At 44.2% G+C, this 27,438-nt stretch overlaps 1 protein-coding gene across 2 annotated transcripts in view; it reads right to left on the bottom strand.

Moving 5' to 3' along the window:
• Nucleotides 1-10,219: 10,219 nt before the first annotated feature.
• Nucleotides 10,220-27,438, bottom strand: part of ULK4 (unc-51 like kinase 4) — a 1,725,799-nt gene continuing 1,708,580 nt past the window's right edge. For both annotated transcript variants that reach the window (XM_085631567.1, XM_085631566.1), the window contains one exon: nucleotides 10,220-10,465. In XM_085631567.1, the coding sequence (XP_085487693.1) occupies nucleotides 10,402-10,465 (64 nt within the window). In that variant the 3' untranslated portion in view covers nucleotides 10,220-10,401. The remainder of the gene's footprint in view (nucleotides 10,466-27,438) is intronic.

The raw sequence follows: 27,438 nt of genomic DNA, 5'->3' as shown, positions 1-27,438 counted from the left end.
TATCCTAGATATATTGGTGGTAGGTTGTAGTAGTTGCTCTCGATTGAGGTTATTTGTTCTTGTAATGGCACTATCGATAATTTTAACAGAATAACCTCTTTCTCTGAACCTTTGTTTACTCGAGGTCTGTGCCATTTTAGATCGATATCATTGCTACAGACTCTTCTTAGACGCAGCATTTCACCATAGGGTATGCTTCTAATGAGATGGGGTGGATGAGCGCTGGTTGCATGCAGTGTAGAGTTACCAGCAGTCGGTTTACGGTACAGTCTAGTCTCAATGTTACCTGCATGTATATAGACTTCTGTGTCTAAAAATGTGATATTGGTTTGGCTACATGATGCTGTAAAATGAAGATTAAGATTATTTACATTTAAAACATCAATAAAATTAGTTGCCTCTTCCAATGTGCCGTTCCATATCACAAATAAGTCGTTAATAAAACGAAACCAGACAATTACATTCTCTTTCAGATATTTGGCATGATCATTCTTAAGTACCATCTCTTCCCAAAAACCCATATGGAGACGGGCGTAGCTAGGGGAAAAAATAGCTCCCATAGCTACGCCTCTCAACTGGCGATATAAAAGATTGTTGTACATAAAATTGTTATTGAGAAGGCAATATTCCAACATTTCAATTAGCATCTCGTTATGATCTTTGAACTGTACTGGTTTGAGTGAAAGATAATACTTTGTGGCCTGGATGCCGTCACCATGCCTAATACTAGTATATAATGACGTCACATCCAGTGCCAACATCCAGTAACCAGTTTCCCATTTGGTTTTGCTAATTTTGCGTAAAAAATCCCCAGTATCCTGTACATAAGAGTCTAGAGATTTAACAAAGTCCTGTAAAAAGAAGTCAATGTACTGTTAAGATTTCTCATACATCCCATTACGGGCAGATATAATCGGTCTGCCTGGAGGACTGTTGTAATCCTTATGAACCTTCGGGATAAAATATAAGGTGGGAATGACCGGGTTGTCCGTCTTCAAAAAACCATACTCGGCCTCAGAAATTAATTTTTGTCTCTTCCAAAAAGCCAATTTGCAATAGAATTCATTATTAGATGCTTGGATAGCTGCTGCAGTAGTGCGAGCATAGCAGTCTCTATCATTTAATTGTGAATACGCTTCTTGATCATATTGTTCTTTTGTCAACAGTACAATGTTTCCACCCTTATCACTTTGGCGAATAATGATGTTTTTATTGCGCTTAAGTTTCGACATGAGCTGTTCGTATTGCTGAGTTTGTCGGTTATACCAACGTTGTTTCCTCTGAGTCTCCTTGTGTAGCATTTTCACCTCAGCTGTCACGTTTTCATTGAAAATATCGAGAGCATCACGGGGCATAATAGGATTGTATGTAGAAGTAGGTCTGAACGGAGTTGTAGGAACTAGTGGATTGATACCATCTTGGCAATTGGAGTTACTTTGATTACCTGTTCCTTCAGTGTCCCATAACTCCTGTATAGCATCCAAAAGTGATATTTCAGGTATGCTCCTGGGACTGACTTGTTGGTTGTTTTTAAGTGCAAAGGATTTTTTAAGTTTAAGTTTGCGCACTGTTTTGTATATATCAAGTCGTGTGGCAGCATAATCAAAGTTGACCTGGGGTGCGAACGAAAGACCCAAAGAGAGGATCCTCTTTTCATCATCCGTGAGAGTTAAAGCGGTCAAATTAATTATTGTGTTAGTATCATCAGGACTTACTTCTTCGCCCAATATCCTCTTCCTCTCTTCCTGTTTTGATTTGAGGCCCCTCTTCCTCGCCCTCCGCCTCTGCCTGCATTTGTAATTTGAGCGTTTGCGTCGTGATTCATTGTTACTGGTCTTGGGCGTAGAGTTTGTCTCCTCTCTACACATAAAAAATTCATTTCCTCCGCTGGGGTTGGTTTAGGAACCAAGCCTGCTGCCATACTATTCCGTATCTCGGATTCAGAGTCACTACCACCTGCTGAATTCAATTCTGAGTGAGAAGTGTCATTCACAAAGGTGTTCTTGCTAGTGCCCCTATTTGGAAGTAGCACCTTGGCTTTTGGGACACGTAGTGAATCATATTTCTTGGCAAATGTAAATATTTGCCCCAGATGATAATCATTTCGGTCTCTCTGGAACTTAAAAGTCTTCCTCTCCATAGTCATTGCTTCCTCTTTTTTTAGCCTAGCAGTCATTTCATTCGCGAAACTGTTTTTTTCGTCATTATTTTCAATTTTATCCAGTTCCTCATTGATTTCTTCTATTTCTTTTAATAGCAGCGCTCTATCGATGTCAGCATACTTAATCAAGATCAATACCAATTTACGTGAGGACTCCAAATTCGTTTCCGCCCATTCACGCATTAGCTCAGGGTTAGGATTTTCATAGCTCGGAGCCGTGAGAATACGCAGCCCTCGGGGGATTCTGTTTACATCAATATAGCGTTGGAGAGATTTGGACTTCCACCATTTGCTCTGCTCGCTCCGTAACTTCTTTTCTAGAATTCTGAATTTCTCTTTCAGTGAATTGTCGTGTAAATCCAAATCCGTGGTGTTACTACTACGGATATTCGTTGGTAACGGGAGGCTATCAGAAAACATAGATAATGCTGCAGCCTCACGTTCGAGCACGCTGTCCTCCGTCATGCTCAATTTAAGGCTTAGTTATTAAATTGCGTGAAGGGGGCCAACACGGTCTTTAGAACTTCATCCGTAGCCACCCCAACGCAGCACTCGTACTCTCCACCCCTCGATACCTCAATACCTTTATATGTCTTTAACGAAGTTCCCGGTACCTTCAGCGTCACATCGTCCGACTTCAGCTGGGGAGCACCTTCTCCGTTGCAGTACGTGTCCACAGAACTGCCCGTATGGTATCAGGGGGGTCAGGCGCCAACTCTTCCTTCAGGGAGTAGGTACAACCGGGTTAAACCTGGAAACGGTTTTACTTCAGACGCCGACCAATTTGCAGAGAGGGTTCCGTGTGAAGGTCGAATGAAACCCAGTACGACCAAATATATCCTGATTACCGCGTTTGCCAGCCTCGGTAATCCTCCGGACGCTCACAAAGTAGGTACACGAACCAAAGTGAAGTGCAAAATCAATTTTATTTGCCCAGAGCGACGGCCATAACGTTTCGGCTCCTCAGAGCCTTGCTCACATGACAGCGTTTTTCACAATGTGCCGGATTTTTAAAGTGCCAGTGCAGATTTCAAATTGCATCACGTGGGGGAGACATCGTTACCACTGAAAAAATACTACCTCAACAAACATAGTTGGACCACATAAATACGTAAATGACCCCTTCGTAGTACATTTCACACTGTTATATTATATACAGTACTGAAATACAATAAAGGCATGAATGCCCATTCAGTCAACATAGAGTAAGTGTAACATAACAATATGTACAATAACTGATTGCTGCTGACTAGTAATGCTGCCATCTATATGGCAATGTACACAGCATAAAATCAATAACTAGTGGTAAAAATAGTCCTCCCTCTCTTTGATGAAAAAACATGTTTTACCGTGCAAATTTAAAGTGTGCTAGTGCTTGTACTGATGGTTGAAAGAACAAAAATATCAGAAATGTGCAACATCAAGTAATCTTGTATTCTGGTGCATCACATAAAATCTATATTACAAAAAATAAATTCATTTCATTCATATTCATAAATTCAATAGAGTCTATGGAGTCAGAGTTAGGTAGGGAGTCACCAATCCTCATAATGGAATTGAATTTGGTATGCTACTAGGCTGGTAAAGTCGGAATCATCACAGTATATCACAAGATCTAATCTAGAGTATAAGGGCGGATACAAATGTGAAAATGTGCAAACTTCCTACATACAGTACAATTTATCTGTAATAAATAGTATAATAAATAACAAATAAATACCCATAAAAGAGAGGAATAAATAGAATAAGACCAATGTCTAAGAGAATATAAATAGCTATATACACCTCTGATCCTATTTCCTTATTGCAAATCTTTAGATTAAATCTTGTATGGAATACAATCATGGGCCTCATATAACTGTTCTTCACGTAATGTAGCTGATACAGTGTTTTGGACATGTAATTAGCCTAAACACGTGTGTAGGTCTTCTGTAATGTTAAGACCTGATGGGGACTTTGTATCAAGTTGTAGAATATAACGTGTCTCAAGTCTACGTAAGCAAGACTCTCTGTCCCCACCCCTCCTGCTGGACCCAATGGTGTCAATGACATAATATCTAAGACCCCTGATAAAAAAACAATGAAATTCCCCCGTTATAGTTAGTGCAGGCAACTATAACTCACGCGACCGCAATCCTATGCTGATGCTAATACTGTATTTAGACACTTATTTGCCCATGTCTTCTTCCATAAATTTTTAGCTATACATATATTACAAATATTTTTTTTTCATAAAGACACATATGTCATCAGCAGAAGATTGCGGTCGCGTGAGTTATAGTTGCCTGCACTAACTATAACGGGGGAATTTCATTGTTTTTTTATCAGTAAAATTTCCGCTAACTATAACGTGTGAAACCTATGGTTTTTTCAGTGAATTTGCAAGGTTTTTTAAATGCTAATTCCTAACTATAACGTGTGTGAAACCTATGGTTTTTTCAGTGAATTTGTACGGTTTTTTAAATGCTAAGTTACTTTACGCCATTCGTGGCGTGCGCGCCCACTTAACGCAGTTCGTTCCGTGCGCGCACGGTGCGCTTCGCGCACCGCGCGCCCACTTTACGCAGTTAGTGCCGTGCACGCACGGTGGGCACGCGGTGCGCTACGCGCACCACTTGCCCACGTTACGCTAGATGGGCCATGTACGCACGATGCGCTTCGCGCACCGTGCGCACATGGAGGACATATGATGCACTTCGTTTTGAAAGGTAATATTTAAATTTTTCACACCTCTTTTAAGCCATGCACAAATGGTGCCCTTCGGGCACCATTTGCACACGGGGTGGGGAGAGTGTGGATAATTTTTTTTGTTTAATATTTTTTGACCGTACGCGTACGGTAAGCATAATCGGCAAAATTAGCGAAAAAATAAAAATTCCGTTTTTGGCCTTGGGGGATCTTTGGGGACTCCCTCAACATGGCTAGGTGTTTTGGAGCTGTCCAAACAGCCCCTTTTACATGTTCTTGTGCTTTGTATTTTAATCCACACTCTCAGTGCGAGAGAGAAAATGGCAACCGCCGCTTCCTGGTTTCGGCCGATTCGAATGTTTACTAAGATCTAAGAGCCAATCAGAATCGCGCTCGCGCACGCCACCGTACGCGTACGGTAAGCGTACCGTAAGCGCACCGTAAGCTGGCTCAGATATATATATTGATTTTGAGTCCACCCCAGAGTGACCTCTCCTGGACACCACGACATCGCCTGCAGCCTCAACCCAATGGGTCTTCCAACCGCGACTGGTACCAGTAAGACTTTCCCGACACCCCTGCACCGCAGCCCCCAGGCCTTGAGGAGCTCAACCAATTGTGTCCCTGAAATCTTCAGCATCCAAGCTTACCCACAGAGCCACCGGTCCTCTTTGTCCAGCTTCCTGGTCCAAGCCTGCAGCAATTGTTGGAAACAGTCATTCTCCATTGATTTGTATTGGGTGCCTGATGCTTTGTTGGCACTCTGCACCCGGCCACTTCTGTGCCCCTGAGGGTGCGTGTTTGGAACTGCTTTGTGGCCCCCCAGTGCTGGTCTAAACCCCCAGAGATTGATCCCCCCAACTACGATTTTACCTACCTTCAACCGGCACCTCTTTGAGTGTCCCCAGTCTCCATTGATTAACATTGGGCCCCAATGACCTAATTCAACCTCTGCACCCGGGGCCCCAGTGCAGCTTGTGGTGCAGTATCTATATTTACCTTGCCCAGTGTTGATCGTAAAACCTGAAGACTGGAATTGTAAGTTGCGTACTTACCTGCAAATTGCTGATTGTGTTTCCTCCCATGGGATAACATTGTATTGGTTGAAAAATGCACTGTGACTGTGTCCACTTTTGATATTGAAAAACAGTGATATTGCAAAACATATTTTACTGCAACAAAGTATCTTTGGTTCTTTAAAATAAATATACTAAAAGTAATATTTTTGACAAACCATTGGTCTCAGCTTAAGTCATTAAGTGTGTGTCATAATTTCCTGCCTGTGTGTGTACAGCAAATGCTTAGCACTGCCCTCTGATAAGCCCAACTGCTCTCCCACACTACCACAAAAGAGTGCATTAGTATTATCTACTTTAGCATCTGTAAAGCCTCTGGGGATCTACTGGACTCTGTGCACACTATATCTTACTTTGGTATAGTATTTACAGTGAATATAATTCCCTACACACCTTACAATTGAAGATTTGCTGCAGTGTCTCTGGAGATCTAGACAGACTCTTTGAGATCTCTGTTGTGTTGAAACCATGGCCTGCCGAGGCACCACTAGAGGGCCCTCATGTGCCAGTGTACATGGGTGGCCAACAGAATGCAGGAGACTATCAGACCTAGCAGTTATAAAACCTTCAGGACTAGAACCATAGCTCCATTTTGAAACATCGGAATCATAGCCTGAATGTGCAGAATCCTCTGAGGAGGAAGGTAGGCTTGATTCATCGTGGTGTCAAGTACCGCCCCTAAAACAAGGTGTGCCGAGAGAGCTCTAGGTGGGATTTGGGCTTGTTGATGGAAAAGTTGTCAAATTCAAGTGAAGCAACACCAACTCTGGAGACTTGGCTTTGATCGGCCAGCCGTCCAGGTAAGGTAGTACAGGTACTGCCCACCTTCTGAGATGTGCTGCGACCACTGCCATCACCTCTGTGTAGACTCAAGGTGCAGAAGTAATACCAAACGGGAGAACCGCAAACTAGTAATGTTGAGATCCCACCATGAAGCAGAGATACCTCCTGTGAGACTGCAGAAAGGAGATGTGAAAATATTAATCCTGCAAATCCATCAAGACCATCCAGTCTTCCTTCTCCAGTGTAAGAAGTACCTGTGCAAGGGTCAGGATTTTTACCTTTTCCTGCTTGAGGAACCAATTCAGATTTTGAGGTCTAGGATCGGATGCAAACAACTGTCCTTTTTGAGAATCAGGAAATACCGGGAAGAGCATCCCTGACCTTGTTCATGCTCTGCAACCAACTCCACTGCACCCTTTTGAAGCAAGTATCAGATGTCCTCTTCGAGGAGCAGAAGATGGTTTTCAAGAAAGAAACCTTGTTGGGGAGGAAAGGGTGGGGGAAGTTTCTGGAAGGGTAGGGATCCACTGATCCGATGTTATGGATCCCCACTTTAGTAAAAATTGGGACACCCGTATACCCACCGGTAAAGCATGCTCTTAGATGGGAAATCAAGGGCTGCTTCTTTGTGACGTTGGCAGAGGAGGAAGAGGAAGATGTCTGAAGGGCGGCTCCTTGCGGTCTATCCTTGCCCGCCCTCTATAACTTCTATAGAAGGGGATTGGGGGTTGCTGTGGCTGGTATTGCTGCCTTTAATGAAAGGAGAAGTTCCTGCCAAACTCACAGAACCTCTGAAACTGCCTGTAATCCCTGGGCTGAGATTGAAGGCCCAAAGATCTAGCCGCTGCCTTGCTATCTTTTGAATCTTTCCAAGGGAGAATCTGCTTTAGTGCCACACAGTCTCGAACCATTGAAAGGCAAATCCATCAGGCATTTTGCATGTCCGTCGAGAAACGAGATCCTCTCAGCCATGCGCATCTCCTTGTAGCAACTTAAGTCCCCTTCTATTTTGCAACTGAATTGGCGGCATCCAACCCAGACTGAATAATTTGCCGAGTAGCAGCCTGACCATTGTTTAGCAGTTTGGAAAAGAGTCCATGAACATTCTCAGACAGTCTTGGGGTCACCATTTTGCCAGACTTTTTCAGTGCATGTATACATCGTTCCAACAAGCAGGTTGTGTTGGTGGACTTCAATGCTATGCTGCCCAAGAAGAACACTTTCTTGGCTGACTGCTCCATTTTGATAGCTCCCTATCTGCAGGGGACAAAGGAAATAACCCATAAGGACAAAAAGAGTATCTCCTGGAGCCGGCTTATATCTTCTAGCAATTGGTCTAGAGACTGCAGAGGATGACATAAGCGTCTGCCAAATCTCTAAAAAAAATTCAGTCAATGCCTCATTAAAAGGCAACAGAGGCTCCGATGTAGAAGAAGCAGAATTAAGCACTTCTGTGAGCAAATAAAATGTAAGCTCAGTAGATGGAAGAGACAGGTCTAACATGTCAGCCGCCTTTCTAATGACCGAATGGTATGATATAACCTCTGGTGGAGGAATGTCTTTTAGTGACAATATCTACCATGCTGGGGAACTGTCTAAAACACTTGCCTCTGCTAAATCCTCAAAGTCTGGATCCAGAGACACAATCTCTCCCTCTTCAGGACCTCTTTCACTAAATAAGTGCTGCTGCTCCTCAAGAAGCCTCTGAGCCTCCCTTGAGATCTATGCCTCAACTTCAATAACGGAATATGATAGCGGACCCATGGGGCCTGCAGGAGCACCAGATGGAGTCATCGCCCTGCTGAAAATGCTGTACCTAGCATGTAAAAAATTGGAAGGGTCGCCCCCTGGAGCAGGGAAAGTTGCATAATCCTGCTGAGGAGGTGGAGGTGAAGCAGGAGAAGGAACTGGATCTACCTCTGGCTCCACGTCAGGACATCCAGGTGAAGTTGGTGGCCACCTCAAACTCTATGGTGACGCTGGAAAGGCTACTGAAAATGGGGCCGGAGTCACCTCACCTCGATCCTCACATGCATTCAGGCATGAAGACACCGACTTCGGAAACCATGACTTGTCTTCTTAGGTTTCCTCTTTGCTGACTTCGAGGAATGGGGAGACGGCGACTCCGAAGGAGGATTAGACTTCGAACACCCTCCCTTTTCTTGGCCATGAAGAGATGCACTTCTCTCTCCTTCAGCGCTTTGAGGTTCATCTTCTCGTATGATGAACAGGCATCGACGTTGTGGTCTGAACTCAAACATCTAAGACTATCATCATGAGGATCAGATATCGACATCTGATCCTCACACAGGCTTGAACCCAGATTTCCTAGATGGAGACATTTTTCCCTGCAAAAATGCAGCAATTCCGGAAAGACTCTAACTATGAAGAGTCTATCAGAAACCCATTACATGTTGAAGGCATGGAAAAAAGGCAACGAACGCCAGCATGCTGACGAGGGCTTCTTATGGCTCCAGGGACATCACGTAGTGCCGTGTCAGAAGCCATGGGCATTGTGATGCCCTTCCCTGCATGGGAGAGTGGTCAAGGAAAGTTTTGGTGAATCCAGACGTATTGGGATATTCAAAAGGTGAGGAATTCGCAGGTTGATGTATCCATCAGAAATCTATTAATTTTATTCCTAATTTCTCAAAAAACACTGACCAGATTCACACCAAATCACAAAGAGAAAGCTTTCAGAGTAAAGATCTAGCTTTCTGACAAATGTGGCGTAATTCCATACAGCTGTTTTGGCTGTAGTGCTGTTCAGCTAGGCACTGGGAAATTGTGTTTTGGGACATCCTTTTTCTCAGCGCCCGCTTTACTGATAAACTCAAAACAATTCAGGAAGGAGAGGAGGTGGATGAACTTTCTCTCTTGACAGTTATGTGAAGACTCAGGAAATGGTGACAAAGATATTAGCAAAACATAAAATCCATTTCCTATGGTAACTAGGTCATAACTATAGCTGCCCAGTGGCAACTGACACTGTGTAAATATATCTAATATATATATTTTTTTAACTGATAAAACAAAGGTTAAAGTGACATTATAGTTAGGTATTGAAAGAAAATACAAATTATAGTTTAAAAAACAAAAAACCTCTGAAAATCAACAGTTTACTGAGCTAACTATAACTTGCACCCCTGCCGTGCACTGCCTATGACCTCACATATTACATCACTTAAGGAATGTTAAATGACATCATTGATTCCATCTATGTTTGTTTAGCCTCAATTATTTGAAAAGGATAAACGTGTAAGTATCCTGTGCAGGATAATACAATGTTTCGTAGAGGTCAAGTCTGAGAAGCCCCAATGTCATAAAGCCAAAGTGTCTGTAGCCTGTAAAATGAATCGACAGACACGAAAAAAATTACATTTGTGATAATTCGGGAGCTACCATTTTATCACATCAGCTTACTAAAACTGTGTTGTGTAGGTTTTATTCTATGAAACATGTAAGTTGTAACATAAATACACTGAGACACGTAATAAAAAACTCACTTCAATTTTTTTTAAATTGTGTTTATTTCGATAAAGATATACAGTTCATAAAGAAGTTAATTCTCATATGCATTAAATATTACGGGTATTCACATAGGTAGAAAATATCTGAAGTCAGTCTTTTTCAAAATGTCTCTTTTAATCACAAATTGGCAGTCCTGCATTTACTGTCCGTGTGGTCTTCGAGTTAATGTCCAATTAATTTCAGAATTTCAAAAGCCAGGTTGGCAACAGCCACATCTGCGTGGGAACTAGATTAAAAAGAAGACAGATTTATCTCTGTTAGTGCCACAAAGTGAGATTTGACATTGAATAGTTACTAAGCTGTGTGCTTTTCATACAAAAAACTTTCCTTGTACACCACACACATGCATGAGGTATATAACATGGCATGAGGAGAACAAACTATAGAGGTAATTACATTCCAAAACTTAACCCATCACTTCTTCTTTTTGTTCAGTAGGATCAACTTGAAACAAAACTACATACGCCCCCTAAAGTCAGGAAGAGTGAGATCGAGCAGTGGTCAGGATGTTGGTATGACAAAGTTGGTAAGCTCCGCGTCTCCCCACCTGCACCCCGCATCTCCCCATCTGCACCCCTTGTCTCCCCATCTGCACCCCCTGTCTCCCCATCTGCACTCCACGTCGAAGGCTTTGGCAGATCCTGCAGCATCTCTGATTGCCTTAGGAATCAACCATATTTTGAGATCTGCAAGAGCTTCAAGTCAGCAACACCAAAAACATATTCTGAAATGGGCTTTGTGTCAGCCCCATTCAGCCACTGGTTTGTATGGGCCAGTCGGCTTCAAGTAAGTATAACCTACATTTTGAATCAGACCAGAATATTTTAATCGTGCCTTTTACTACTGGCTACTAGGTGTGGTAGTCCGCCTGCCGAGAGAGTTCTTCCCATTGCAGTGCATGAACGGTGAGGCAAAGCAACCATGCACTGCAATGGAGGCTGGTCTGTTCTCCTGCACGTGGTTCCACACTCTTGTTGATGCTACATCAACTATGATCTGCACCCACATTTTTTTTTTCCACATACAGCAAATACGTTTTTGCTCCTAAAAGTGTTTTTACTCTTCTGCTGTGCACCAAGATGATTTTGCATTCAAATTTGATTTTGGTTCAAAGTTGCTAACTTCACACTGTTATGTTGCGTCTAAAAGCACATTTACACCTAAAAGTGATTTTGTGGTTTTGCACCTACATGTCAGTTGTGCTCCTAACGGTTTTTAAACACATATGTTGTTACTGCACCAAGATGTTATTTTGAACCCAAATTTGTTTTTCCTCCCAAAGTTTTTTTTTTTTTTACCTTTTTATTAACAATGCTCATGAGACCATACAGTACAAAATAGTTCCAAAAGTCCATACTTGGAGATATCACAGAAATCAGCAGTAAAACAATCATGAGGGAACAACAAGGACAATCAGTAACCCCCATCCCACCAACCTCTATATGTCCATCCCAGATTCTCTGTATTTCCGCCAAGGCGCCCACACTCTCTTCCATTTTTTTGAACACCCCCTACTTTTGTACATAGTTACTTCGGCCCTTTGGCACCAGTGAAGGTCTCTCTTCCATTCCTCCAGTTGCGGGGGCATCGACATCCCCCCATCCCTTAGCAATATTGCGCTTTGCAATTCCCGCAGCCAGGACCAACCATATTTCCATATACCTAGACCAATCAGTGTCGCCTTAAATCATCAGCAAGAGCCACTTCGGCTCCATCTGGACCGTTTGCCACACCACCCTAGACATGGTATCAGTGACTTTCTTCCAGAAGTGAATTATCGCCGGGCATTCCCATAGGATATGGAAGAAGGTGCCCTCTTGCTGACATCCCCTAACACTCAACGCTGACTGAATCCTGCCCCATGTGTAGAGGTGTGTGCGAGGATAGTGTTAAGTGCGGTGTAGGAACTTTAGCTGCACTAGTCTAAATCGAGCGCGGACTGCGATCTCTCTAGGGCTCTGCAATGCTTCCTGCAAATCCTCATCATCTATGCTTCCAAGGTCTTTGGCCCAAGCTTCTCGGAGAGTGATTAGGGGGTCAGGTACATTGTTTTAGTTTGCGATAGTTCGTGGATGTCGGTTTCTCTGTGATGGGGTCGAGCAACAACCTATCCTCCAGCAGGGAGTATTCTGGAATAGGCGTATCACTATGTGTCTGTGTTCGTAAGGCATGCAAAAGTCGAATATGATGATATCTCTGTGACTGGTGAAGGTTATATTCCCTTTGGAGATACTCGAATGAGCGGGGGGAATCCCCTTTCCATACATCCCCTAAGTAATCGATCCCTATCAGTTTCCTTGAAGCCAGTTAAAGCAGCCACTTCCCGCAATTGGTCACCCAACCACAACGGGGTTCTACCGGTCAGTTTTCCCGCACACCCTAGGAGTTTATTTGCCTCTCTCCAACACTGCAGTACCACCTTGGTGTGTTCAGGCCACCCCGTATGTGACCTCCGGGCATATAGGAGAGGTTCACAGTTTCCTCCAGGCATAACCATCCTATCTACCTTGAAGGCTGGCTCACTACTTCCACGTATACCCAATCATTTATCACCTGAAGCTGCGAGGCCCAGTAATATAACTTGACATCCGGAATCGCCAGACCTCCATCATACACTCCCTTTTGCAGCTTGTGTGGTGCAATTCTCGGGGACCCTCCCTCCCACAATGTTCTTACCGCCTGTGCGATTTGTTTGAAAACGCCCAGGGGACAGGGTGTATTCTGTAGAATGTAGAGGGGTCTCGGTAGTGTCAGCATTTTAAATAATGCCGCCCTACCTATGAGGGAAAGTGGGAGGACACACTAACGGCTCAGTTAGGGCTCGAGATTCCTATCAAGAAACACCTTCTTGTCTTGCGTGACGTAAACGCCTAAATATTTAAAGCCCTCTAATACCACCGGGGCTGAGCACCGAGATGGACTCCGGGGGGACCTGACAGTGGAAAAATCAATGACTTCGAACAGTTAATATTATAACCGGAGTAACTACCAAACAGTTCGAAAATATGCAGCACTCGGGCTATTGAGTAATATGGTCGCGATACATACAAAACGATATCGTCAGCATAGAGGGAGATGCGCTCTTTCCACCCCCCCAGCGCCGCAATGCCCCAAATCATGGGGTACCTCCGGATGCAGTGAGCCAGTGGTTCCAACGCGAGAGCGAAAAGGAGAGGGGACAGGGGACAGCCCTGCCTGGTACATCTGCGCAAGGGGAAAGATCTGGATATTTCCCCGTTGACACGCACTCGGGCCATGGGCATTTCGTACAAGAGTCTAACCCAGTTGCAGAAATTCGGACCAAGACCCAGCCTCTGAAGAACCATAAACAAATAGGGCCACTCAATGCTGTCAAAGGCCATCGAGGCATCCAGCGCCATCAATGCTGTCTGTGAATTCCCAGCATCCTCGGTCATATACAGCACACCATATAGTCGTCGTAGATTATGGCGGGTGCTTCTACGGGACATAAACCTGGACTGGTCCACGTGCACCAGCTCCGCTATGACGGACACCAGCCTATCCGCCAATACTTTAGCGAGGACCTTGGCTTCCAAATTGATGAGAGAAATTGGACGGTATGAGTTACACTGGTCGGGCGCCTTTCCAGCCTTGTGGATCACCACAATCATAGCCTCCCTCTGCTCTCTGCTCGGGGAGGAGCCTCCCGGTTTCGCGCACCTCACTCAACATCTTAAGAAGTGGAGCTATTACAATCGAGGCCTGCCTTTTAAAGATCTCTGTTGGGAGCTCATTGGGCCCGGATGCTCTCCCGGATTTGAGGGAGCCCAGAGCGTTGCGAGCTCCTCCGTGAGATCCGCTTCGAGCCGTTCACACGCCTCTGAGGACAACATGGGTAGAGCGAAGGCCCGCAGGAATTCCGCACAGTCATCCTCCGTCCTAGTGCATACTGGAGAGTATACCTGCTCGAAGTGCGCCGCGAAGGCCTCTGCTATATCCATGCTTGTCGAGTGGAGAGACCCAGATGCGTCCCTCACTTCAGTCACCCACGAGTGATCTCTATTGCGGCGTTCCAGCCATGCCAGGAGTTTCAGTGCCTTGTCGCCAACATCGTATATGCAGTGTTGCGTGTTTCCTCCTAAATATAATTCTTGCTCATAAAAGATTAAGATTTAAATCAAGTTGTACAAATTCATCTAACAGAGACTTTCCGCCGCAGATTCCTCATCTCAGAATTTCCCCAGGCGTTAAACTGGATTCTGAAGATTTTTTGTGAGCAGTATCCATGCACGCCTGTAGATGGTGCGGCTCGACTTTACGTGCATCGCCCAGGCCGGAAGTAACAACGGGGCACCTATATAGTCACTACCTAGGTGCCCTGACATCAGTTTTTTTTCTTCCGTGCCAGCCAATGCTGATCCGGAGAGGAGCTACCCAGTCAGACACTTTTTGACTTCATTTCTTTCTTTTACTTTTTGGTGACTTCTTTTGAGGTTTTTTCCTCCTGGTGTCATGCTCCAACTGCGGTGCCATGAATCTTAAGGCCTGCGGAGCACTCGCTCAAGCTCATGGTGGCCTGGCATTGGACGCCTTAACTTTGGAGGTCCCGGTCGAGAGGAAGGTCCTGGGTGCCGTCTAAGTCTTCGGGGCACCTGGGTACGTCCCATCACAAGAAGAAGTCAAAAAGGTCTTCGACTTTTCTCGTCCGTCGGCTGATGAGACGAGGGAGAATCGGCATTCAAGGCTTGGCTCCACAGTGAAGCCTGCGCCTGGACTGACTCCATGCCGTCCGAACTTTCAGGGAGGCAGAGCAACCCCTGCTCAACTGAAAGAGTTCTATGAGGCCATGCGCCTTATTTTTGGTGGCCCAACCACTTAGGCGCACCTTTGGGGCCCACACGATCAGCATAGGCCCCGTATGGTTCTGTGTTGGCAGCTCAGGTTCCAGTCGAGCCCCAAGGATGCTTTCCTGGATCCAGACCAGTGCCGAAATTACTATCTCAACCTTCCATAACGCTGGTCCTGATGCCGATCTCCTGGTGCTGCCGGTGCCCACAGGTGGCATAATCCATGACTCTGATATGGAACTGGAGGGGCGTCACCCTACACCGTATCCGCCACCATCAGGAACCTTGGCCTCCTAGATAGGAGCCTGAGGCCTATACCCTTGGGTTAGGACTAGGGGAGGACAGGAAGGGGTCGCTGGACCTTGAGGAATACCAGCCGTATAAAGAAAACCCTGACATAGACTGGTGAGAGAAACTGGGTGAAGCCAGTGGACTGGATATTTTTCCAGATACTGGTGTGCTTTCTCCCCCTACCATGGCTATGGAGGAGGGAGCCTCTTATGCAATGGAGGTGCGGAGGGCGATTGAGGTCCTGGATCTTCAGATGCTCTCAGTGGAAGACAAGACTAACGTCTTGACAGAGGTGCTGCAACTGGGAGTCTCCCTTTTGTAACGCTACTCCTGTTCAAAGAGGCCCTCACTGGACTCCTTTTGGGGGCTTGGTCCATACCCAAAACTGGGGCTCCTGTGAATAAGATAATTGCACAACACCACTGCCCCATCCGAGGGGACTAAAATGTCCTCACCTATCACCCTACTCCAGAAAGCTTGGTGAACCAAGCTTCAACGTCCCATGTAAATCCTGGTGCATACTCCCTCCCCTTCATCCAAGAGGCTTGATTCATTGGGGAAGAAGATGTTTTTATTTCCTGCCAGCCTGACATTGCGGTCCGTGAACATTGCATGCCTTTTGGGCCGCTACTTCTACTCACTGTGGGACACAGTTGCGCAGGTGCTTTCAACGGCCCCCGAGGAGGCCCAAGCCATGCTCTCGCAGGCTGTGGATGATGGGAGAGATGAAGTGAATTCACTATCCATTGTGGACTTGACACAACCAACTCACTGGGCAGAGCGGTTTCGTTGATGGTGTCCTTGAAATGCAATGCCTGGTTGAGGATGACTGACTTTTCGGGGGATGTCCAATCCTCTCTTATAGACTTGCCCTTTGATGGCACCCATCTCTTCGGAGACAAGCCAGATTCGGCTCTGGAGTGCTTCAAGGGCATTCGGACTATGGCAAAGTCCTTGGGCCTTTCTATGGTCTCATGTCACCTTCAATCTGCCTTGCGCTCCTTTTATGACTACAGAAGGAGTTTCCAGCCACGCCAATATCCTCCCAGCCACTGCGCTGTGCATGCTCCCCAACCTCTTCCTGGCTGTGGCGTGGTACCCGCAGACATTGTGAGTCAGGCAGCCAGCGGTCACGTCAGTCCTCCAACTCCCCGGCAGATGCAGGCCACAAACCCTGCTAATCTGCCTTATTTCCAACATGGACACCCATTTGGCTGCAGGATTCTCCATCAGCTGCTCCACTGACAGTCCATAACATTGGACAGGTGGGCTTTGCAAATAGTCTGAAGGGCTACTCCCTCCCCTTCATGACAACACCTACCTCCATGCCACCATCTCAGGACTGACTGATGGATGGTCACCTGTCCTTTCTCCACCAGGAAGTCACAGCTCTCTTGGCCAAGGAAGCCAAAGAAAGGGTGCCTCCGCAGGAAGTGGGGCGTGGTTGCTATTCCCGCTACTTTCTGGTGCCCAAAAAGAACAGAGACCGTCGTCCTATCCTAGGCCTAACGCCCCTCAACTAATTCCTCAAGAAGGAGAAGTTCAAAATGCTCACGTTGGATTAAGTCCTGTCTGCTCTGGACTCGGGAGACTGGATGGTAGCATTGGACTTGCAGGATGCAAACCTCCACATTCCCATTATGCCTGGCCACCAGTGTTACTGGCAGTTCACGGTAGGCCAAAACCATTTTCAGTTCACCATGCTGCCTTTTGGCCTTACCAGCACCCCTCGGATGTAAGCCAAAGTGATGGCGGTGGTTGCAGCTCATCTGCGGAGATCAGGGGTACAGGACTTCCCCTAACTCGATGACCGGCTCTTGAAGGTGGGCTGGGCCCAGGCGGCCACCTCCACACTATGGCGGACCTTCTGTACTCACTGGGGTTGACTATCAACATGCCGAAGTCACACCTGACTCCTCTCAGACGCTCCCTCTCATCGGGGTTGCTTTTGACACAGTGCAGTTTTGGGATTAGCCTCCCGAGCAGTGAGTCCAGGATATTCAGGCTATGATACCGATATTTCAGCCTCTTTCCTGGACTTCAGTGAGGCTGACCTTAAAGCTGTTGGGACTCATGGCCTCCTGCTAGGAACTCATGCCTGATTGCATATGCAGGCTCTGCAGAGGGAACTGAAGTTCCAATGGGCACAGCATCAGTGGAATCTCTCTGACATGGTCCAGACCTCGGAGGAAATTGTAAAAGATCTGCAGCAGTGGCTAACAAATTTTGATCAGAGGCAGATTCCCTTCCCCACCCAGATCTCACAGTAGTGACAGATGTGTCACTCCTAGGATGGAGCACCAATAGCGGGATGCTATTGGCGCTCCGAGCGAGCTGACTGTCACTGTAGGCCCCATCAAGGGACGGCCAGTGCAAGGGTTCACAGACACCACCACCACCATGTGGCACTGCAACACACAGGGCGAGGTGGGGTAGTGGACCCTTTGTCAAGAGGCCCTGAGTGTCTGGATATGGCTGGAATGCCAGTGAATATCCCCTGTGGTTCAACATCTGGTGGGCTCCCTGAACTCCAGAGCAAACTAACTCAGCTGTCTATGCTTAGCAGATCATGAGTGGCGTCTCCGTCCGGATGCAGTGCAAGGTCTTTTGTAGAAAGCCTTGATTAGATCTGTTCACTGAGAATGCGCAATGTCAGCAATTTTGCACGCTGGAGTTTCCAAGGTGGCTCTCGCTCAGAGACGCCTTTCGTCTCCAGTGGAGTGCAGGCCTCCTGTATATTTTTCTGCCCATACCACTCCTGCTGAGTTCTGAAGACGACCAAGAATGACGGGGCCTACTTTTTACCCTCCTCCACATCCTTCTAAAGAAGAGGAGCGACTCCACCGGCTGGACCCACAAAGAGCGTTGTCGTTCTACCTTGACCACACAAAAGAGTTTCAGGTGAACGGCCAACTCTTCATGGAGTATGTTGGTGGGAAGAAAGGTTGGGCCTTGCAGAAGAGCACCATCTCCACATGGGTCTTGCTCTGCATTAACATCTGCTTTGCACTGGCAAAGAAGCAACCTCCTGAGGGCTTGTGCGCTCATTCAACTTGAGCTAACGCGGCGAGCACTGCGTTAAATGCAGTGTTCCAGTCCTGGATAGCTGCCAGGAAGAAACGTGGGCTTCCCTGCACACATTCACCAAACACTACTGCCTGGACATTCAGGTCTGTATGGAAGGGCACTTTCCCCATTCGGTTCTAGGGGGCTTACTGGTTTGAAATTGGTCAGCAGACCCACCTCTAGGGATGGTATTGCTTGGGTATCTATTCTAAGGTAAAGAATCAGCGGCTAGAAGTCTCTGTCAGATGAACAAGTTACTTATCTTCAGCAATGCCTTATCTGGTACAGACTATATCTAGCTGCTGACCAACCCATCCTCCCCACTCTGCGAATGGATTTGTAGGGACAGGGTTTCTCCCTTTCAGGGCTCTCATTTTCCACACCAGTGCTCTTCCTGGCTCTGTGCTTCTGGTCTGTGCTTCTGGAGTGGAAAGTCGTGAAAATAAACTTATGTCAGCACACCTAGGTGGCGCCTATATAGGTGACACGGACGTCACTTCTGGCACGGAAGATGCAGGCAGAGCCGAACAATGCCACCGACCGGCGCACAAGGGTACTGCTCATGAAAAATCTTACAGATCCAGTCTGATGCTTGGGGATATTCTATGGTAAGGAATTTATGGCTAGATATAGTCTATACGACATTACCGAAGGTAAGTATCTTGTTCATTAAAACCACCATTGCAAACCAGAACAAGTATTAGTAAATCCATTAGGTTTGTCCTTTAGAAGGTGAGGGCCAATCTATAGTTTTTGCAATTGTTTGTTTGAATGTGCGTTCCACACAGTTTTTTGTACTTTTAGTTCCTTGATTAACGGCAATGTGTGTGTGGAGTACTTGTTCAAAGTGTTCACATCCGTGAAATGCTGTGGGCTGGCACCAACACTGATGAACAACACTGTCTGCCAATGCCTAAAGTTTTTTTAAATGTATTTTCAAGCTGTGGAAAAGTATAGTCACAGCTGTAGAATAAGTAATTCATATTCTTTTTCCTAAACTCGAAACGGGTAATATATATTAATATTCACAAATTATTAAAGAAAGTATGTCCTCAGAGACAGTATTAAAATCGTATTCAATTGCATATTGATGAAGAAGATTGTAAAGTGTTTAGTGCTTAACCTTAAGTGTGTCTTCTCTATAGCGGTCTAGACGTCATAAAATATTTAATCATATCAATAATATTTCTGTAATGTGCTGAAAATAAGCTGAATAATAGTATCCAGTGGCTGAAAGCGACTGCGCAGAAGCCCCATTTTGTATCTGGTATGTATGTGCATGGTGTGTGGAATGTAATGATAAACTTTCGCCAGGCGCTAAAGCTGTCCATAGACGAGACTTAAAAACAACAGAACTTAGGCATACAATTTCATAACTACTGCCTATGGTGTACACAATTTAATCGGTCAATTTGGAACAGCTAAAAATAAAGGCATAATCACTGTCCCAGGGAGTTCACTGCACAATCTAAATGTTACGAGTCACACAGGCTGCCACACTTCACAGCTACAGCGTTCCTGTGCACACTCACCACACCTCGGTTTCGCCATCTATTCCACCTAATTGAAGCCCACAACACACGTCCGTTGATGCCCTCTTGACAGTGGCTTGCCTTCTGGCCCAAACAATTGACCACAAGCAATAAAGGTATGGTAATATCGGAGCTTATAGGAAACCATTGATCAGTCCCTCACCATACTACAAATCAACACCCTTGATTATCCTTTAACCCCATCAGTGATAATACCTTGATACATTTGCTTAGCAACAGTTCCCATGCATTCTTTTGGCAATTTCTATACCGATTAGACCACAAAGGAAGGCGGGAACACATTTCACATCATTAGTTTCAACAGTCAATGTTGGACTTGGGACCTCTTTGTACACTTTAGCCAATTAATATGTTAATGTGCTGGCTTTCTATGTTTTCTAATTTCTTTTATTGGTATGAAATAATGTAGAGAATGTAAAATATGTCCAAACAGGAAGCCAGTTTAGGGGCAAGCTGGGCCCAGTCAATCAAGGGAAGAAGATTCCAGATGCATGAGAATGACATGGTTACAACTCTCCAGTTGATTGGTTCATTGACTGGCATATGGACATCTACTGTAACCGCTTCAGACTGGCAGTCATCAAAGACAGATATCCAACTCTGGAATGGTATGGTATGGTCCAACATTACAATACCAGGGATTACTTGTTTCATTCTTCATATAGTGTCACACCGAGGGCAGTCTAAAGGATTAGGTGCTGGATATGTAAAGATAAATGATGAGCATATTAGTAATCTCCGATTTACAGGAGTGGAACTAAAGTAAAGGGCACTAGCGACCTCTTACGTGATATCCAACTAATAAGGTGAGCTGGACACATGCGGAAATGGTATTCAGCTCAATTCAGGAAGGTAAAAATTTGGGGAAAATATTTTCACAAATAATGTGCAGAGAAATAATGAGCCTGGTACTATGGCCGTAGATGGGCACCCTATTATGTCAATTGAAACCAAATTCAAGGCAATTGACAAATATTAACTGCCCAGAAGTGAGGAAACATATTAACCGGAGTCCGGAAGTAAAACCAACTGTCAACAATCCTAGTGCTGCAATTAGGCAAGCAGGATTGTGACACGGTTAATGGAAATCAGCTCACACGTCTTCAGAATCATTTAATGATGTTGCTTGACAATAATCTATAGAATAATCCCTAAATCACTAAAGATCTTTGTGCATTGATGCATGGGTTCTCTTTCCACGAAAACTTTTCTTTTGGTTGATCTGGGTTTCTCTTGTATTATTTTTCATTGATACAACAATAAGAGTCGCAATGTTTCGATCCTAGAAATCATTTGGTGTTACCTGTCATTCCAGTGTAAGATTTTTATCTCAATTATAATAGCGGGCACATTAATTCTGGATATTAATGTTGTCTATTACTTCATTTAGTGATTACTGTGACGGAGTCCTGACGAAGGTCATGCCGAAATGCGCGTAGTTTGACAACATACCGCCAGTCTCTGCACATCATCACAAAATTGCTCTCTCTTTCTCTTCAAAATTGATTAAGTAAAGTCTAGCAACAAAGGAAGATTATTTGTGTACATATGTCCACATTGCTGGTCTGTGTAAATAATGATAACCTGGCTCTTCGAACAGTAGCAGCACCCCCCTCTCCCTCCTCAGCGCCTTGAGACCCTCACGGGTAAGTAGCGCGCTCTACAAATACCTGATTGATTGATTGAAGTATGACAACAGAAAATTATGTTTGATAATATTTTATAATTAATTATGTGTATCAAAAATGCATATTAACGTATATATTGAAAAAAAGAATCATGGATGAATTTTTGACACTTTGATCAAAAAAGAAGGAAAAAAATAAATGAAATAAATATACACTGGTTGGAAATCCGTTTTATTAATTAAAGCCAGTAAGCATGTTAGAATTCTAGAATTTCTTTGCCTGCTTTAACCATTATTTACCGTGCCCAGGTGTGTGCTTTTACATGTTATTGATTGTTCCCTGTCAGGGCTTATTTATCCTAGACACAGGGGCCCCAGCTCTTTCCAAGATATTGTTCCTGCAGCCTGTCTGCGAGGGGTTTATATGCTTTAAATAGTTTATGCATTGATCAACAGGTAACCTTATTGGTATATATATTATATTGTGCTCTCTTGTTGATGTACTTTGGTTTCACATATCATTTCTATTCTATCACATCTGATTCTACCTGTTGTGTCTTTTTCACTTTATATTTTCTTAACACTGGGTGGTGTTTTGCTTTACATTCACAATTTCACTACGTTTTACATATTATTGATATATTTTTTCAGATTCCAGAAATGTATCATGATCATGGCTAATCTGCAGACCTTTGGGTTTACAGATGAGCAGTTTGCGAACATGGTAGGAAGTTCAGCGAGCTTTGGTCATCAGACGGCAGCTAATGCAGACAAAAATGATGACACAAAGGCATTGTCAGCACTTAGAAAGAAGATTAAATGAATAGAGCTACATAGCCAATATATGCTGGAATATTTTAAAGCAGGGGTAATTCCTCAAGGCCTGACAGAAATATCCCTGGCTTCTTTGTCCAGATCAAACAATTCTTGGAAGGGTGGTCAATGATAGCCAACCACTGCTCACGTGATTTTATGATGCTGATTGTTGAAACTGCTAAAGAGGTTATTCAGCAATTGGAAGCAGAAATATTAGATCTTGAAAATAAAATCTAAGCTGCTGTAGTGGTAGATGAAGCCAAAAAAAAGTTGGAGGATATAGATAGAGATCTCAATTCCTACACTGAATATCTGACAAAGTGGAAAATAGACAAACCAAAAAAAGACATCCGCTTTTACCGTAGCGAAAATACATATCCCTATCTATCAGAGAATTATTACAACCAACCAAATGGAGGCTATAATGAACAAACCGCCAATAGACAATATGGACAAAAGGTAACCACATTTTCCGAGACATCTGATTCGGACAACGAATGTCCGACTAATCAATATGAATCGAGTTACAATGCCATGAGACAACGTAACGGACAGCCTTTTTTAGGGAGGCACTTTAAGACAAAGCAACTGGAGGCCCCAATATCATCCGAGGTTCCAGGTAAATCCACAGCTGGATTACAATCAGTACCTGGTGACTCGCAATGCCCAGTATTGGAGGGAATAAAGACCATCCCAAACTTTAATTTAAGTAGCTCTCCCCTTACTGAGTCTACCTACTCCTTGTTATCGAGAGGTTTAACGTTTGCTCCCCATTCAGGACTAAATACATTTGAACTATCAATGACTTGATGGCTTTCTTTAGAAAAATCTGGTTGAGGATATTCTTCGCCAACCAAGAAGTATAACCGACACAGCTAAATCTGTCAGGACTCTCTCCTAAATCGACATTCACACCTACAGTAGACCAACTTCCACCGGAAGTAGCAGTCTTTGAGCAGGTAGTCTATGAAAAGATTACCAACATTACCAAACATGTGGTGAAAACTCCATTTAATCTAAACAGAGAAGAATATAAAGCCTTAGAAGATCTTAAACAGACACCCAACATCTCACAAATTGTGATAAGAGCAGGGGCATCGTTTTATTTGATACCTCTGTGTAAGTCTCCAAAATGGAAACCATGTTAGGGTATCTGAATTTTTATATACCCATAACACGAGACCCCACGACCATCACTGGTAATAAGATACGCAGGCTGATCAATAAAGCCCTTAAAGACAAAAACATATGTGATAAGGAATGGACATTCCTTAATGTAGAACATCCAAAAATGGCCAGCGTATATGGAGTTCCAAAAATACATAAAAACGAAGTGGACCCCCCCCCCCCCCCATATAGACCAATTGTCACCAGCACTGGTTGTATCACAGAACCACTTTCAAAATACATCAATGCCATCTTGCGCCCATATGTATCCCCAACACCGGCTTACGTCCAAGACACGAGGCACATCATAAACTTGTTTGAAGACACAATATTTGGTCACCATGGACATTGAAGCATTATATAGCAACATCCCGATACATGGGGCGCTAGAGGCAGTTAGTTGGTTCATTACCGCAAATAAGATCAAATGCCCGAGGATCTTCATATTGGAAAGCCTGAAAATTGTACTTGAAGACAATGTCTTCGCGTTCAACAACCAGTTATACAAACAGACAAAGGGTGTCAGCATGGGGGCATCTTGTGCCCCCACTTTAGCCAATATATACATGTCTCGATTTGAGAAACAGTTCATCTATAATGAGATAGCACAGTTTTTTGAATCTGTGACCAAATGGTCTAGATTTATAGATTACATTTTTTTCATTTGGATAGATACGCTTTAAAATCTCAGACAATTTCTGGATTGGCTTAATTTGTGTGACAACAACATCCATTTCACAAGTAATGTCAGTAACAATCAAGTTGAGTTTTTAGATGTTATCATCAAGAATGAGGCAGGCTCATTAGCTGTGGACCTCTACACTAAGCCCTCAGCGCGCAACACATTGCTACATTACGAAAGTTTTCATCCGTCTGCACAAAAAAATAGCATACCGTTTGGCCAATTTTTACGCCTTAGGCGCAATTGCACGAGCCTTAAAGACTATTGACACAAAATCCATCATTATGAAAGAAAAAGTTTTAGCGAGAGGCTACCCGAAGAGGTTAATTTGGGACTCCATGAAAAGAGCCCGGTATTACGACAGACAACATCTGATTCATAATACCACTGTTAGAACTAATTCATCGGTAGTCTTTTTCACACGCCACTCCATGATAATGAGAGAATAAGGCAAGCAGTATGCTCCAGCTAGCATATTTTGAATATTCACAAGCCAAATCCAGACAAAATACCGAGACCACTCTTTGAATATAGGCGCAACAAAAATCTTAAGGACCATGTTGTCCATTCAAGAATGAAGGTCAAAAATACTTTTTTGCAAAGAACCATTAACGGTTCACGACCGGTAATTGGAAACTATAAATGTAATGCATGCAAAACCTGTTTATCAGCAATTGAAGCTTCTACTTTTCAATTCAACGGCCACCATATACGTTCTACCTCCTTTACTAATTGCAAGATGAAAGATGTTGTTTATCTACTGATTTTCCCATACAATTTGGGGTATGTGGGGGGAAACAGCGAGAGCAATCAGTGCACGGTTAACAGAGCATAGATCAGCCATAAGAACTCACAAAACCACGACCCCCTTAGTAAAACATTACATGGACAAAAATCACACCACTGAACATATACAGTGGTGCATCTTAGAAAAAATCCATAGTAAACCTGGTTTAACTAGTAAAGAAATCCGAAAACGTAGGGAGGTTTGCTGGATTTTCATTTTGGATACAGCAAAAAAGGGGTTGAACCAAGAAATACCGTGAGACCAGGCAATAAGATATAATGTCTAATTGAGCATTTTTACCCACAGGTATACTAACTGAACTATATTCTTCAACTAAGCTCGACACAGAAATATGTGAACACAGAGGAGTATTAGGTACCTCTATACACTCAGGGTGGCAACTATTTACACTTGACTCCTTTCATCATTACATTAAGACCTTCACCATCTTATTTAGGATTTGCAAATATCTATATGAATTTATGTTCCATTAAAATTACAACATACCCGTTCACAGCAACATGATATTCACAGTTAACTCAATTTTTTATATCCAGGTAAACTAGTTAAATAATAGGTATGCCTAATGTTTTATGGCATTACATATATGCATAAATATATCTTCCTTACGTCTGGGACATGTTTTTATGTAATACTACAGTCATAGTATCCTGCAGGTAGGTACACATGCTTACATATCTGAGTATTTATTATGTTAAACTATCCATGCGTCGCTTGTAGGTTTTTTCATACCCACAATACATTTTGGAATAGATATATAAATATATAAATTTTAACTTTACATTTATATCACACGCACCATCTAGCGATACACATCAGGAACCATTCCAATATGGCGCTCAAAAACACTGCCATTCATACCAAGTCAAACTACCTAGACAGGAAGTAGTAAATCCGTGACGATCCCGGAAGAGCGCTAGTATAAATTGGCAGGGACAAGGCACAGACACACTTTGGAGTTTCCCAAGGGAGGCGTGTAGATATACACGGACGGTAAGTACAGCACTGTCACAAGGTCAGCGGGGAAGGCGCAGGACAATGGGGGGACTGGTGGGAAGCCCGTGAAATTACAGCGCCTATGCTTTCTTCTCGCCAGGTGGACTCGTGGCAGACATAGCAAACGGACCGATCTGATTCCGATGTAGGTCCCTTTAACTGGGACACGCTAAGAGAAGGCCCCGCCCCCTCAGATGACGTCGTTGAATGGCGCTCAATAAGGAGCCTCAGAAATCGGAACGAGGTGTGCATCGACACCGGAGAGGGGCTCGAGTGGAAGGAGAGCGAAGGATCGAGGAACCGAGACCCTGAAGAACAACCCAGACGCCCGGAGAAGACATCCAGCCCGGAGGGAGAGAACGAGTGCGGAGACTGGAAGGCGAAGCCAGGAGGCCACCGGGAACACGCTTCGCCGAGCCACGCCCCCGGAGGAGCGTGGCTGACTCAGGTACGGGAAAGATTCTATGGCTTGTGCACTAGAGTGTTCTCCTCTCCCCCTACCCTCGTGAGATTTGACCATCGGGACGTGGTATTGACCCCTACCTTTCTGCTGTTGTTTTCTTTTGGGGACTTCGGAGCACCTTTCTCTACCCCTCCCTGACGAATTAAGGGAGGACAGTGAACCCATCCTAGAGGACAGCCTCCAGCCCGGAAGAAGAGGAGGACTCTTCATCGTCTACCTGTTTTGGTTTCTTTGCTTCTTCTCCAAGCCTCTTATTCTTTAGCTTGTTGTTCAAACTGGCAACTCACAGAAGACGTGACTACCTTAAAATAAAACCTTCTTTGCCCCGACGTAGCCTTTTGCGCATTCCTTCTGACCCGGCTACACGCATCTACAACCTTAATCAACAGCGGCATACTTGATATGGGTTTCACAAGTTGAAAGGTCCTTTTGAATGATTTTAGAACCACGAGTTGTTTGTAAGGGGACAGAAAAATTACAACCTAAAACATCGGGATGGTGCACTCAATATGGGTTCCATAGGTTCCTTTTGAATTATTTTAGAACCATGTTTTATCTGCAAGGCGACATGCATTTAAGACACATATACCTATATAGAACATCGACGAGGTGAGTTAGTATGACTCAAAAAGAGCGGTCATCTTTTTAAAGGGATCGATTTGATTGAAGTGTTTCTTGACATAGTAAGAACAATGCCATCTGCTGTTTGACAATGGCTATTAATGTCCATAATGGACAGGAAACACACAGATATAAATACATGACAAAACAGTGATACTATGACCCCAGGGAAGGAAGATTATTATCGGAAAATCAGTATACATCTACCTATAGGGTCACATTTAATCTTGCAATAGATGGCTGGAGTCAGGATCCATCTATTTATCGCATGGGGCAAAAGTAGTTAATATTAACAAAATAG

This window comes from Triturus cristatus, chromosome 10, assembly GCF_964204655.1.
Source record: "Triturus cristatus chromosome 10, aTriCri1.1, whole genome shotgun sequence".
Classification (NCBI taxonomy): Eukaryota; Metazoa; Chordata; class Amphibia; order Caudata; family Salamandridae; genus Triturus; species Triturus cristatus.
Note: the sequence above shows the minus strand (reverse complement) of the source record. Positions and strands in the feature narration are given on the sequence as shown.